The sequence below is a fragment of the Electrona antarctica genome (genome assembly GCF_951216825.1).
Source record: "Electrona antarctica genome assembly, contig: scaffold_282, whole genome shotgun sequence".
NCBI classification, from domain to species: Eukaryota; Metazoa; Chordata; class Actinopteri; order Myctophiformes; family Myctophidae; genus Electrona; species Electrona antarctica.
This window is the reverse complement of record NW_027638667.1, coordinates 6,473-20,398: the sequence shown is the minus strand read 5'-3', so window position 1 is coordinate 20,398 and position 13,926 is coordinate 6,473. Positions and strand designations below refer to the sequence as shown.

Here is a 13,926-nt window from a genome sequence, read left to right as displayed (position 1 = left end):
ACACAGTCTTGTGGAGCTCAGAGGAAGAATTATACTGCGTTTGTTATCATGGTTTATATTATTTAATCGTCACTTAGAGTCTCCGCTACGCCTGACAGCTATTGTTTTGGTACAGCTTGGTCCTTCGATAGCAACTAGAACTATACGGACTGATCCCTGCGCTCGTTCGATAGCAACTAGAACTATACGGACTGATCCCTGCGCTCGTTCGATAGCAACTAGAACTATACGGACTGATCCCTGCGCTCGTTCGATAGCAACTAGAACTATACGGACTGATCCCTGCGCTCGTTCGCAGAATAACTCCCCGTAACCAAAGTCAGATTCAAAACAATAATTGTAACTTCGGGACATATCCAACCGCTCCATAACCGAAAACGATTCTACCCGCCCTCTTCTTCGCTCTGAATTTGACTTGTTGCCATCTGGCAGGAGGCTTAGGGCAAAACTAGCTAAAAAGAAGGGTTACAATACTTTGTTTGTGCCAACTGACTGCTGTGAACGTTTTAAATAAGAAAATGTTTAAATAGTTCACCTAATCCCTGTTCACTGTTCATGATCACTGCTGCTGCGTTTATGTACTTTTATATAGTATTTTAATGCATCTGTGTATTTTACCATATGATATGATATAGTACTTTATTGTCAGTTCACACTGAAATGTCAGGGCGGCGGTGGCTCAGGGGTAGAGTGGCTGGATGGTAACCGCAAGGTTGCCTGTTCGAACCCGGGCTCCCCCAGAGTTAGTGTCGAAGTGTCCTTGAGCAAGACACTGAACCCCAAATTGCTCCCGATGTGCTGGCTAGTGCCTTGCATGGTTTCTGCCGCCATCGGTGTATGAATGTGTGTGTGAATGGGGGAATTGATGCACAATCTATGTAAAGCGCCTTGGATAAAGGCGCTATATATAAATGCACCATTTACCACTTAAATGTGTCTTTCGACCAGCAGCCAAGTATGCAGAACACATACACACACAATTGACATAACACAAAGAACAAGACAATTTACATACATGATCAATATCCACCGCCTAGATTACCCCGTGGCTACTACGACTCCTGATTAAGCCTCATGGTCGACTGGTGGACAAAGGACCTCTTTAGTCTGACCTTATTGTATGCTGGTACACCATCCTCCCAGTTTCAGGGCGGACACTCTAACCACAAGGCCACTGGCGCTACCCAGTGACAGATCACCCCCTGCCAAGGCCACTGTCGCTACCCCAGTGACAGATCACCCCCTGCTAAGGCACTGGCGCTACCCAGTGACAGATCACCCCCTGCCAAGGCCACTGTCGCTACCCCAGTGACAGATCACCCCCTGCCAAGACCACTGTCCCTATACCCAGTGACAGATCACCCCCTGCCAAGGCCACTGTCGCTACCCCAGTGACAGATCACCCCCTGCCAAGACCACTGTCCCTATACCCAGTGACAGATCACCCCCTGCCAAGGCCACTGTCCCTATACCCAGGGACAGATCACCCCCTGCCAAGGCCACTGTCCCTATACCCAGTGACAGATCACCCCCTGCCAAGGCCCTGGCGCTACCCAGTGACAGATCACCCCCTGCCAAGGCCACTGTCCCTATACCCAGTGACAGATCACCCCCTGCCAAGGCCACTGTCGCTACCCCAGTGACAGATCACCCCCTGCCAAGGCCACTGTCGCTACCCCAGTGACAGATCACCCCCTGCCAAGGCCCTGGCGCTACCCAGTGACAGATCACCCCCTGCCAAGGCCACTGTCCCCTATACCCAGTGACAGATCACCCCCTGCCAAGGCCCTGGCGCTACCCAGTGACAGATCACCCCCTGCCAAGGCCACTGTCCCCTATACCCAGTGACAGATCACCCCCTCCCAAGACCACTGTTGCTACCCAGTGACAGATCACCCCCTGCTAAGGCCCTGGCGCTACCCAGTGACAGATCACCCCCTGCCAAGGCCCTGGCGCTACCCAGTGACAGATCACCCCCTGCCAAGGCCACTGTCCCCTATACCCAGTGACAGATCACCCCCTGCCAAGGCCCTGGCGCTACCCAGTGACAGATCACCCCCTGCCAAGGCCCTGGCGCTACCCAGTGACAGATCACCCCCTGCCAAGGCCACTGTCCCTATACCCAGTGACAGATCACCCCCTGCCAAGGCCCTGGCGCTACCCCAGTGACAGATCACCCCCTGCCAAGACCACTGTCGCTATACCCAGTGACAGATCACCCCCTGCCAAGGCCACTGTCCCTATACCCAGTGACAGATCACCCCCTGCCAAGGCCACTGTCCCTATACCCAGTGACAGATCACCCCCTGCCAAGGCCCTGGCGCTACCCAGTGACAGATCACCCCCTGCCAAGGCCCTGGCGCTACCCCAGTGACAGATCACCCCCTGCCAATGCCACTGTCGCTATACCCAGTGACCCCAGGACGTTCTAGCTGTGAGGCGACAGCACTACAGACTGTGCCACCATGCCCCCATACTTATTCTCCATTGTATTCAACAAAACAACGTGAGTGTTCTCACTGGATGCTTTCAAATGATTTTTGGTTGCCAGAATAACTCACCGTACCCAGGGCCGGATCGACCCCTCCCGAGGCCCTGGCGCTTCATACCCAGGGCCGGGTCGACCCCTCCCGAGGCCCTGGCACTTCGTGCCCAGGGCCGGAGCGACCCCTCCCGAGGCCCTGGCGCTTCGTGCCCAGGGCCGGATCGACCCCTCCCGAGGCCCTGGCGCTTCGTGCCCAGGGCCGGATCGACCCCTCCCGAGGCCCTGGCGCTTCGTGCCCAGGGCCGGATCGACCCCTCCCGAGGCCCTGGCGCTTCGTGCCCAGGGCCGGATCGACCCCTCCCGAGGCCCTGGCGCTTCGTGCCCAACCGGATCGACCCCTCCCGAGGCCCTGGCGCTTCGTGCCCAGGGCCGGATCGACCCCTCCCGAGGCCCTGGCGCTTCGTGCCCAGGGCCGGATCGACCCCTCCCGAGGCCCTGGCGCTTCGTGCCCAGGGCCGGATCGACCACTCCGAGGCCCTGGCGCTTCGTGCCCAGGGCCGGATCGACCACTCCCGAGGCCCTGGCGCTTCGTGCTCATGCATGTGATTCACAATCACAAAGTGTCGTTCTTGATTGCAACACAATCAAGAAAGACTATGAAGGCTATCCCAGCCCTTCATCACTGATGAAGGCTGGATAGCCCAAACGTTTGTCTCCTGTCCAACATGCAAGAATAAATTACTGTAATGCAGTCTTGGTGTGTGTGACCCATTACCGTTATTTATATGATATGATTTGCACCTTAAGTCAGAGCGCGGTGGTCACATGAAGAGTCACAGCCTGCCTTTTAACATCCAAAGTGCCCGGTCCATTGTGGTGTTCAAGTTCGCTTCTCAAGACTCATCTCTTTTATTATTATGATTATAATTTTTTAAGCACAATTTATTCAAAGAGTATAATATTATATTACATTTTCTTCTACCCTGAAGAACGGAATTTTTGGTCGAAACGTTGGCACTCTAAATGGTAAATGGTGCATTTATATAGCGCCTTTATCCAAGGCGCTTTAAATAGATTGTGCATTACACATTCACCCTTCATACATACAATTACACATCGATGGCGGAGGAAACCATTCAAGGCACCAACCAGCACATCAGGAGCAATTAGGAGTTCAGAGTCTTGCTCAAGGACACTTCGACACTAACTCTGGGGGAGCCCGGGATCGAACTGGTTGCCATCCAGCCTCTCTACCCCTGAGCCACCACCGCCCCCTAGTGGTCACTCTCTACCCCTGAGCCACCACCGCCCCCTAGTGGTCACTCTACCCCTGAGCCACCACCGCCCCCTAGTGGTCACTCTACCCCTGAGCCACCACCGCCCCCTAGTGGTCACACTATACCCCTGAGCCACCACCGCCCCCTAGTGGTCACTCTACCCCTGAGCCACCACCGCCCCCTAGTGGTCACTCTACCCCTGAGCCACCACCGCCCCCTAGTGGTCACTCTCTACCCCTGAGCCACCACCGCCCCCTAGTGGTCACTCTCTACCCCTGAGCCACCACCGCCCCCTAGTGGTCACTCTACCCCTGAGCCACCACCGCCCCCTAGTGGTCACTCTCTACCCCTGAGCCACCACCGCCCCCTAGTGGCCACTCTATACCCCTGAGCCACCACTAATAATAAAGTATATAATATAAAGTATAATTTGCATCATGACTACAAGCTGTGCGACCTCATGCGCTCCTTCTTTGTTTGTTATTATATTCAATCTTAACCCATTCAGGCCTGACGTCGAAATTTAAAAAAAATGTTTTCTAAATCATGACAATTTTCTGAAAGATTTGAGGCACATTTTAACGATTTTTCAAAAATAGCAGACCTAACCCTAACCCTATTTTTCAATAGCTAAAGCATAACATAATGTATGTAACCACCAAAAGGGGTTCCCGCTCAAAATGGGTTAACAGAAATAATAACATCCTTTGTTTTTATATTTTCTCCCACGAGTCACGACTCCCTCCCATCCCATCCCTCCCCGTACATAATTTAAGACACGCAAAGACAAATAAAACAAAAAAACGTATGTTCAAGGAAATAATTAAGAGGGAAGAAATGAGAAAAAGAGAAAATAAATGAATTGTAATAATAGCAAATAATGTACAAAAACATATATACAAAACATATACACAAAGGGGCAGCCAAGAATTATAAGGATTGTAAGAATGACCTTCATGTGGAATGACTTCATTTTGTTACATTAGTCTATCAACGGCCTTTGATCACTCCTGAGGCTTTGTCTTTTTTTTCATTTTGTATTTAACCTATTTAGGCCTGACGTCGAAATTAAAAAAAAAATTCTTCAAAATCCTGACAGTTTTCTGAAAAACCTTATGTTTCTGTATCAGTGGTACTCAATATTTCATGTCAAGAACCCCAAAAAATACATGTAATATGCCCCCCCCCCCCCCCCCCCCCCCAGAAGCAAAGATTTGAGTTAAAATGTTCACTCTGAAAGAATATATATTCAAAGATTTGAGGCACATTTTCACGATTTTTCAAAAATAGCAGACCTACAAGCTAGCTATGAGCTTTTTCAGAAGCTAAAGTATAACATAATGCTTTAAAAGACCAAAAGTGGTTCCCGCCCAGAATGGGTTAAATTGTGTTACGTGGGTGCACGACTGCACATACATAATTGTCTCGTTCTTATTCCATCTGAACCATGCCTTTGATGCCGTGTGGGTGTGCTTGTATGCATAAATGTATTGTGTTGATGCTTTGATTTCACTGCGTACAGCACTTTGGTCAATTCATCTCCATTGTTTTAAATGTTCTCTATAAATAAAGTTTGATTTGATTTGTGTCGTACTTCTTTCTCTCCATGATATCATGTTACATAAAGCATCACCGTCACTACCTCTCCATATGGAGAAAAGGACAAGGACACATCCAACCCAAACTTGGGCAGGAGCCGAGCGGTGAGCAGTATACAAAGATCAAAATGTGGGCTCCGATGCTGTGAAAAAGTGCCTTTATTTGCACAATAAGATGACTGTGACGTTCGGCGCACAATGCTCTTCCTCAGACTGAAGGTGAACACAGAGGAACACATCTTTATACAACCCTCTTGCCAATCATCATGATGACATGGAATGTGTGACAGCTGCTGTACAGACTCACACGATCAGAGATGGTGCAAGGCAACGATAATGAGTAAAGTGACAAATGCATGATTGGAAATCAACAATAAATAAACAATGTCTGCAATACTCATGACTATTGTATACATCATGATGAACCAGAACCTGTTTTACATACATTCATAAATACATTATCTATGATTCACCATTCTACTTGTCTCCATATCCTCATTGACTATACTGGTTGATACAGAACTCCACCACAGTACCCCAACAAAACAGGCACGCACGCACGCACGCACGCACGCACGCACGCACGCACGCACGCACGCACGCACGCACGCACGTTTGTATTAAGCTTTCATCAACATTTTAGGATGCCAATATTATGAATGCTGTTAACCCTAACACTAACCCCTCACTCTGTGAGGCTGTGCGTCAGACCAACCAAGTATGAAACGGTAATGACTCCAACCCTAACACTAACCCCTCACTCTGTGAGGCTGTGCGTCAGACCAACCAAGTATGAAACGGTAATGACTCCAACCCTAACACTAACCCTTCACTCTGTGAGGCTGTGCGTCAGACCAACCAAGTATGAAACGGTAATGACTCCAACCCTAACACTAACCCCTCACTCTGTGAGGCTGTGCGTCAGACCAACCAAGTATGAAACGGTAATGACTCCAACGGTAATGACTCCAACCCTAACCCTAAACCCTCACTCTGTGAGGCTGTGCGTCAGACCAACCAAGTATGAAACGGTAATGACTCCAACCCTAACACTAACCCCTCACTCTGTGAGGCTGTGCGTCAGACCAACCAAGTATGAAACGGTAATGACTCCAACCCTAACACTAACCCCTCACTCTGTGAGGCTGTGCGTCAGACCAACCAAGTATGAAACGGTAATGACTCCAACCCTAACACTAACCCCTCACTCTGTGAGGCTGTGCGTCAGACCAACCAAGTATGAAACGGTAATGACTCCAACCCTAACACTAACCCCTCACTCTGTGAGGCTGTGCGTCAGACCAACCAAGTATGAAACGGTAATGACTCCAACCCTAACACTAACCCCTCACTCTGTGAGGCTGTGCGTCAGACCAACCAAGTATGAAACGGTAATGACTCCAACCCTAACACTAACCCCTCACTCTGTGAGGCTGTGCGCCAGACCAACCAAGTATGAAACGGTAATGACTCCAACCCTAACACTAACCCCTCACTCTGTGAGGCTGTGCGTCAGACCAACCAAGTATGAAACAGTAATGACTCCAACCCTAACACTAAACCCTCACTCTGTGAGACTGTGCGTCAGACCAACCAAGTATGAAACGGTAATGACTCCAACCCTAACACTAACCCCTCACTCTGTGAGGCTGTGCGTCAGACCAACCAAGTATGAAACGGTAATGACTCCAACCCTAACACTAACCCCTCACTCTGTGAGGCTGTGCGTCAGACCAACCAAGTATGAAACGGTAATGACTCCAACCCTAACCCTAAACCCTCACTCTGTGAGGCTGTGCGCTAGACCAACCAAGTATGAAACGGTAATGACTCCAACCCTAACACTAAACCCTCACTCTGTGAGGCTGTGCGCCAGACCAACCAAGTATGAAACGGTAATGACTCCAACCCTAACACTAAACCCTCACTCTGTGAGGCTGTGCGTCAGACCAACCAAGTATGAAACGGTAATGACTCCAACCCTAACCCTAACCCCTCACTCTGTGAGGCTGTGCGCCAGACCAACCAAGTATGAAACGGTAATGACTCCCACCCTAACCCTAACCCCTCACTCTGTGAGGCTGTGCGCCAGACCAACCAAGTATGAAACGGTAATGACTCCAACTCTAACCCCAAATGGCTCATCCTGAATCTTTTCTTATACAGTAAGTGTAAACCTAGCTCCCCAAATTGTCTATATTTTCCTGTCAGGGGTTTTCAAAGTAGGACCGAAACGCAAGGGAAGAAAACCAAAAAACACGACATGGAAGGAAGACGTAGTTTGTTTCTCCAGTACTCAACCCTGTCATGACCAATACAATGGGACGACAAAACCAGGCTACAGAAACCAGACAGGTATAAATACACTAGACACAGGTGACCCTAAGAACAATCAAAGCAGGGATTGGCTGGAACTGAACAGGACACAGGTGAACTACATTTGCAGATTACTTGACAGGTTGGGAGAAGACAGGCAACCATACTATAGACGACAAGAAACACAAGACCATTACTTCCAAAAATAAGGCACAGAAACATGTATACAATCCTGACAATTCCTCACATTCTTGGCCCTCACTGTAATACAAGTAGCACGCACACGCACACGCACACACACACACACACACACACACACACACACACACACACACACACACACACACACACACACACACACACACACACACACACACACACACATCAGCGTGGTATTGGCCCACCCCAGGCAGTTCCCAGTGCAGCGCGGCGGGCCGGACCGTCATCACTCACCTTGTTGAGAACGATGACTGCCTCGCGGTCCTTGGCGGTGATGTTGAAGGTGTCCGCCTCCTCTCTGTCCAGCACGCTGAAGTCCAGCAGGGCGTTCTCCTCCAGGTCTCCGTCCGAGGCGGTCAGGCGGCCCACCTCCACGCCCGGCGCCGCCAGCTCCGAGATGGAGAAGGACCACACGCCTGAGAGGAGGGGGAGACACACACACACACACACACCGCCACGCAACGTTACACATTATACAACATCTAGAACGACCACACGCCTGAGAGGAAGGGAGAGACACACACCGCCACGCAAAGTTTCACCACTGTGTTTTTTAATATTGTATTTTCTCCTTTATTTACCCAGGGTAGTAGCTGAGCACAAGTGCTCATTTCATTTTCATCATTGGTCCGAAAAACGACAACCCACCTCAAACCCTAACCTAACCATAACCGCAAGCACGGGAGCAGGCGCTAGTCCGAGGTGCGGACGCGAGGTGCGGACGCGAGGTGCGGACGCAGCCTATGTTCATGTGTGGATATGTACTAGCCTATGTTCATGTGTGGATATGTACCAGCCTATGTTCATGTGTGGATATGTACTAGCCTATGTTCATGTTTGGATATGTACCAGCCTATGTTCATGTGTGGATATGTACTAGCCTATGTTCATGTTTGGATATGTACCAGCCTATGTTCATGTGTGGATATGTACTAGCCTATGTTCATGTTTGGATATGTACCAGCCTATGTTCATGTGTGGATATGTACCAGCCTATGTTCATGTTTGGATATGTACCAGCCTATGTTCATGTGTGGATATGTACCAGCCTATGTTCATGTGTGGATATGTACCAGCCTATGTTCATGTGTGGATATGTACCAGCCTATGTTCATGTTTGGATATGTACCAGCCTATGTCCATGTGTGGATATGTACCAGCCTATGTTCATGTGTGGATATGTACTAGCCTATGTTCATGTGTGGATATGTACCAGCCTATGTCCATGTGTGGATATGTACTAGCCTATGTTCATGTGTGGATATGTACCAGCCTATGTTCATGTGTGGATATGTACCAGCCTATGTCCATGTGTGGATATGTACCAGCCTATGTTCATGTGTGGATATGTACCAGCCTATGTCCATGTGTGGATATGTACCAGCCTATGTTCATGTTTGGATATGTACTAGCCTATGTTCATGTGTGGATATGTACTAGCCTATGTTCATGTGTGGATATGTACTAGCCTATGTTCATGTGTGGATATGTACCAGCCTATGTCCATGTGTGGATATGTACCAGCCTATGTTCATGTGTGGATATGTACTAGCCTATGTTCATCTGTGGATATGTACCAGCCTATGTTCATGTGTGGATATGTACCAGCCTATGTTCATGTGTGGATATGTACCAGCCTATGTTCATGTGTGGATATGTACTAGCCTATGTTCATGTGTGGATATGTACCAGCCTATGTTCATGTGTGGATATTTATTATTTCGGTTTATATTTTGTATATTTTGCCCTGCTACTAAAAGATTAGCACTTTGATTGTTTGATGTTTGATTTGTTGTATTTATTTCATAGGTATACTTTAAAACAGTACGTTTTAATAGCTGGCGAGCATCGACACATCGTCCACACCGCACCACACCGACACACCGTCATCGCTCGAAAAGATTCATTATTTTTATCTTTTCGGGCGACGTTGTTCCGGCCACTTTTCGACCATCGCCCGTTCGCCCGGTGGTCGCCAGTAGGGTCCCATAGACAGTAGGGTCCCATAGACAGTAGGGTCCCATAGACAGGAGGGTCCCATAGACAAATAATGCACTTCCGGAAAATTCGTCTGTCTGTCGCCCGCTGTTAAAACGTAACTGTACGGTGCCAGTATTGTAAGCCAGTAGGTGGCAGTATTTCCCCAATACAAATTATACAATTATTATTTTATACGGGTGCAAACGTCAAAGTACAAAGTTGTTTCCATTCAGTTCTAACAGAAACGGATGTTATTCTCAAGTCTCTTAACCATCCCACACATACTGTATCTACTACAACTAGGCTACAAGTCCAAAGACTATTGAATATTTCATTAGACTGAATACACAAAATGAAAGGGAGAGTTGAACGTATATATGCTTTGAACTGTGTATCTTCCATTTTAAACATAAATTATATATATATATATATATATATATATATATATATACATACATACATATCCAAACATGAACATAGGCTAGTACATATCCACACATGAACATAGGCTAGTACATATCCACACATGAACATAGGCTAGTACATATCCACACATGAACATAGGCTGGTACATATCCACACATGAACATAGGCTGGTACATATCCACACATGAACATAGGCTGGTACATATCCACACATGGACATAGGCTGGTACATATCCACACATGAACATAGGCTAGTACATATCCACACATGAACATAGGCTAGTACATATCCACACATGAACATAGGCTGGTACATATCCACACATGAACATAGGCTGGTACATATCCACACATGAACATAGGCTGGTACATATCCACACATGAACATAGGCTGGTACATATCCACACATGAACATAGGCTGGTACATATCCACACATGGACATAGGCTGGTACATATCCACACATGAACATAGGCTAGTACATATCCACACATGAACATAGGCTAGTACATATCCACACATGAACATAGGCTGGTACATATCCACACATGAACATAGGCTGGTACATATCCACACATGAACATAGGCTGGTACATATCCACACATGAACATAGGCTGGTACATATCCACACATGAACATAGGCTGGTACATATCCACACATGAACATAGGCTGGTACATATCCACACATGAACATAGGCTGGTACATATCCAAACATGAACATAGGCTAGTACATATCCACACATGAACATAGGCTGGTACATATCCACACATGAACATAGGCTGGTACATATCCAAACATGAACACGACCACCACGGCATGCCGTGGCACCCACTTTCAGGTCAAATTGGGTGCTGTGGCACCCACTTTCAGGTCAAATTGGGTGCCACGGCACCCACTTTCAGGTCAAATTGGGTGCCACGGCGCCCACTTTCAGGTCAAATTGGGTGCTGTGGCACCCACTTTCAGGTCAAATGCTTGGCTACGGTGTGGAGTACCAGCATTCAAATCCGTCAGGGTTAAAAAATGTCTGGCCTTCTTTGGCCCCCTGGTGGTCGTGGAACTATCTGCAGTCCAGTCTAACATTGGCTTTGAAAGTTCCCTTGAGAAGTTTCAAAAGGATCATCTTAGATGTACAGTCCATGTGTGGATATGTACCAGCCTATGTTCATGTGTGGATATGTACCAGCCTATGTTCATGTGTGGATATGTACCAGCCTATGTCCATGTTTGGATATGTACCAGCCTATGTCCATGTGTGGATATGTACCAGCCTATGTTCATGTGTGGATATGTACCAGCCTATGTTCATGTGTGGATATGTACCAGCCTATGTTCATGTGTGGATATGTACCAGCCTATGTCCATGTGTGGATATGTACCAGCCTATGTCCATGTGTGGATATGTACCAGCCTATGTTCATGTGTGGATATGTACCAGCCTATGTTCATGTGTGGATATGTACCAGCCTATGTTCATGTGTGGATATGTACTAGCCTATGTTCATGTGTGGATATGTACTAGCCTATGTTCATGTGTGGATATGTACCAGCCTATGTCCATGTGTGGATATGTACTAGCCTATGTTCATGTGTGGATATGTACCAGCCTATGTTCATGTGTGGATATGTACCAGCCTATGTTCATGTGTGGATATGTACCAGCCTATGTCCATGTGTGGATATGTACCAGCCTATGTTCATGTGTGGATATGTACCAGCCTATGTCCATGTGTGGATATGTACCAGCCTATGTTCATGTGTGGATATGTACCAGCCTATGTCCATGTGTGGATATGTACCAGCCTATGTCCATGTGTGGATATGTACCAGCCTATGTTCATGTGTGGATATGTACCAGCCTATGTTCATGTGTGGATATGTACCAGCCTATGTCCATGTGTGGATATGTACCAGCCTATGTTCATGTGTGGATATGTACCAGCCTATGTTCATGTGTGGATATGTACCAGCCTATGTTCATGTGTGGATATGTACCAGCCTATGTTCATGTGTGGATATGTACCAGCCTATGTTCATGTTTGGATATGTACCAGCCTATGTTCATGTTTGGATATGTACCAGCCTATGTTCATGTGTGGATATGTACCAGCCTATGTTCATGTGTGGATATGTACCAGCCTATGTTCATGTGTGGATATGTACCAGCCTATGTTCATGTGTGGATATGTACTAGCCTATGTCCATGTGTGGATATGTACCAGCCTATGTCCATGTGTGGATATGTACCAGCCTATGTTCATGTGTGGATATGTACCAGCCTATGTCCATGTATGGATATGTACTAGCCTATGTTCATGTGTGGATATGTACCAGCCTATGTCCATGTATGGATATGTACTAGCCTATGTTCATGTGTGGATATGTACTAGCCTATGTCCATGTGTGGATATGTACCAGCCTATGTTCATGTGTGGATATGTACCAGCCTATGTTCATGTGTGGATATGTACCAGCCTATGTTCATGTATGGATATGTACTAGCCTATGTTCATGTGTGGATATGTACCAGCCTATGTCCATGTGTGGATATGTACCAGCCTATGTCCATGTGTGGATATGTACCAGCCTATGTTCATGTATGGATATGTACTAGCCTATGTCCATGTGTGGATATGTAAATGGTAAAATGGTAAATGGTGCATTTATATAGCGCCTTTATCCAAGGCGCTTTACATAGATTGTGCATTACATTCACCCATTCACACACACATTCATACACCGATTGCGGCGGAGGCCATGCAAGGTACCAACCAGCACATCGGGAGCAATTTGGGGTTCAGTGTCTTGCCCAAGGACACTTCGACATATAGCCAGGAGGAGCCGGGATTCGAACCGCCGACCCATGGATCATTGGACGACCTGCTCTACCTCTTGAGCCACAGTCGCCCCATATGTACCAGCCTATGTTCATGTGTGGATATGTACCAGCCTATGTTGTTCATGCCTATATATTTATTGTTTCTGTTTATATTTTGTACATTGTGTATTTTGCCCTGCTACTAAAAGATTAGCACTTTGATTGTTTGATGTTTGATTTGTTGTATTTATTTCATAGGTATACTTTGAGGTGTGTTATGGATGTTTTATTTTGCTGTTCCAAAATGTGACATTTACGATGTACTGTAGCATTGAAGTGTAATTTTATTTCTTCCTCTTGGCCAGTTCCCACGTGTAAAAGAGACGCAGTCTCAATGTGTTTTTTACTTTTTTTGAGAAACCCTGATATATGGGCTGTACACATTATAGGGCAAAGCATACTTAACACATTTTGGACTGAGGTAGATAAAAAAAAAGGCTTCCAAATCCTAACATTTTTCGGAAAAACCTATGTTTCTATATCAGTGGTGCTCAACTTCATGTCAAGTATTATCTCTATTGGGCCACAGACCCCCATCTCAAAATATGTTGTTCCAGGGACCCCCCATGCAGAAGCAAATATTTTAGTTAAAAATGTTCGCTCTGAAATATATAATCAATGATTTGCGCCACATTTTCACGATTTCTCAAAAATAGCAGACGAGTGCCGCGCTACGAGCTTGTAGATCTGCTATTTTTCAATAGCTAAAGTATAACGTATAATGCTTTAAAAAACCAAAAGGG

The 13,926-nt window shown here is 47.0% G+C and overlaps 1 protein-coding gene across 1 annotated transcript in view; it reads right to left on the bottom strand.

Moving 5' to 3' along the window:
- The window catches only part of LOC306917865 (uncharacterized protein), a gene marked incomplete at both ends in the record, with an annotated part of 56,509 nt that extends 46,724 nt beyond the window's left edge, over positions 1-9,785 (bottom strand). Inside the window, 2 exons of the mRNA XM_079530762.1 lie at positions 8,130-8,311; positions 9,767-9,785. Of these exons, the coding sequence (XP_079386888.1) occupies positions 8,130-8,311; positions 9,767-9,785 (201 nt within the window). The remainder of the gene's footprint in view (positions 1-8,129; positions 8,312-9,766) is intronic.
- Positions 9,786-13,926: the final 4,141 nt, after the last annotated feature.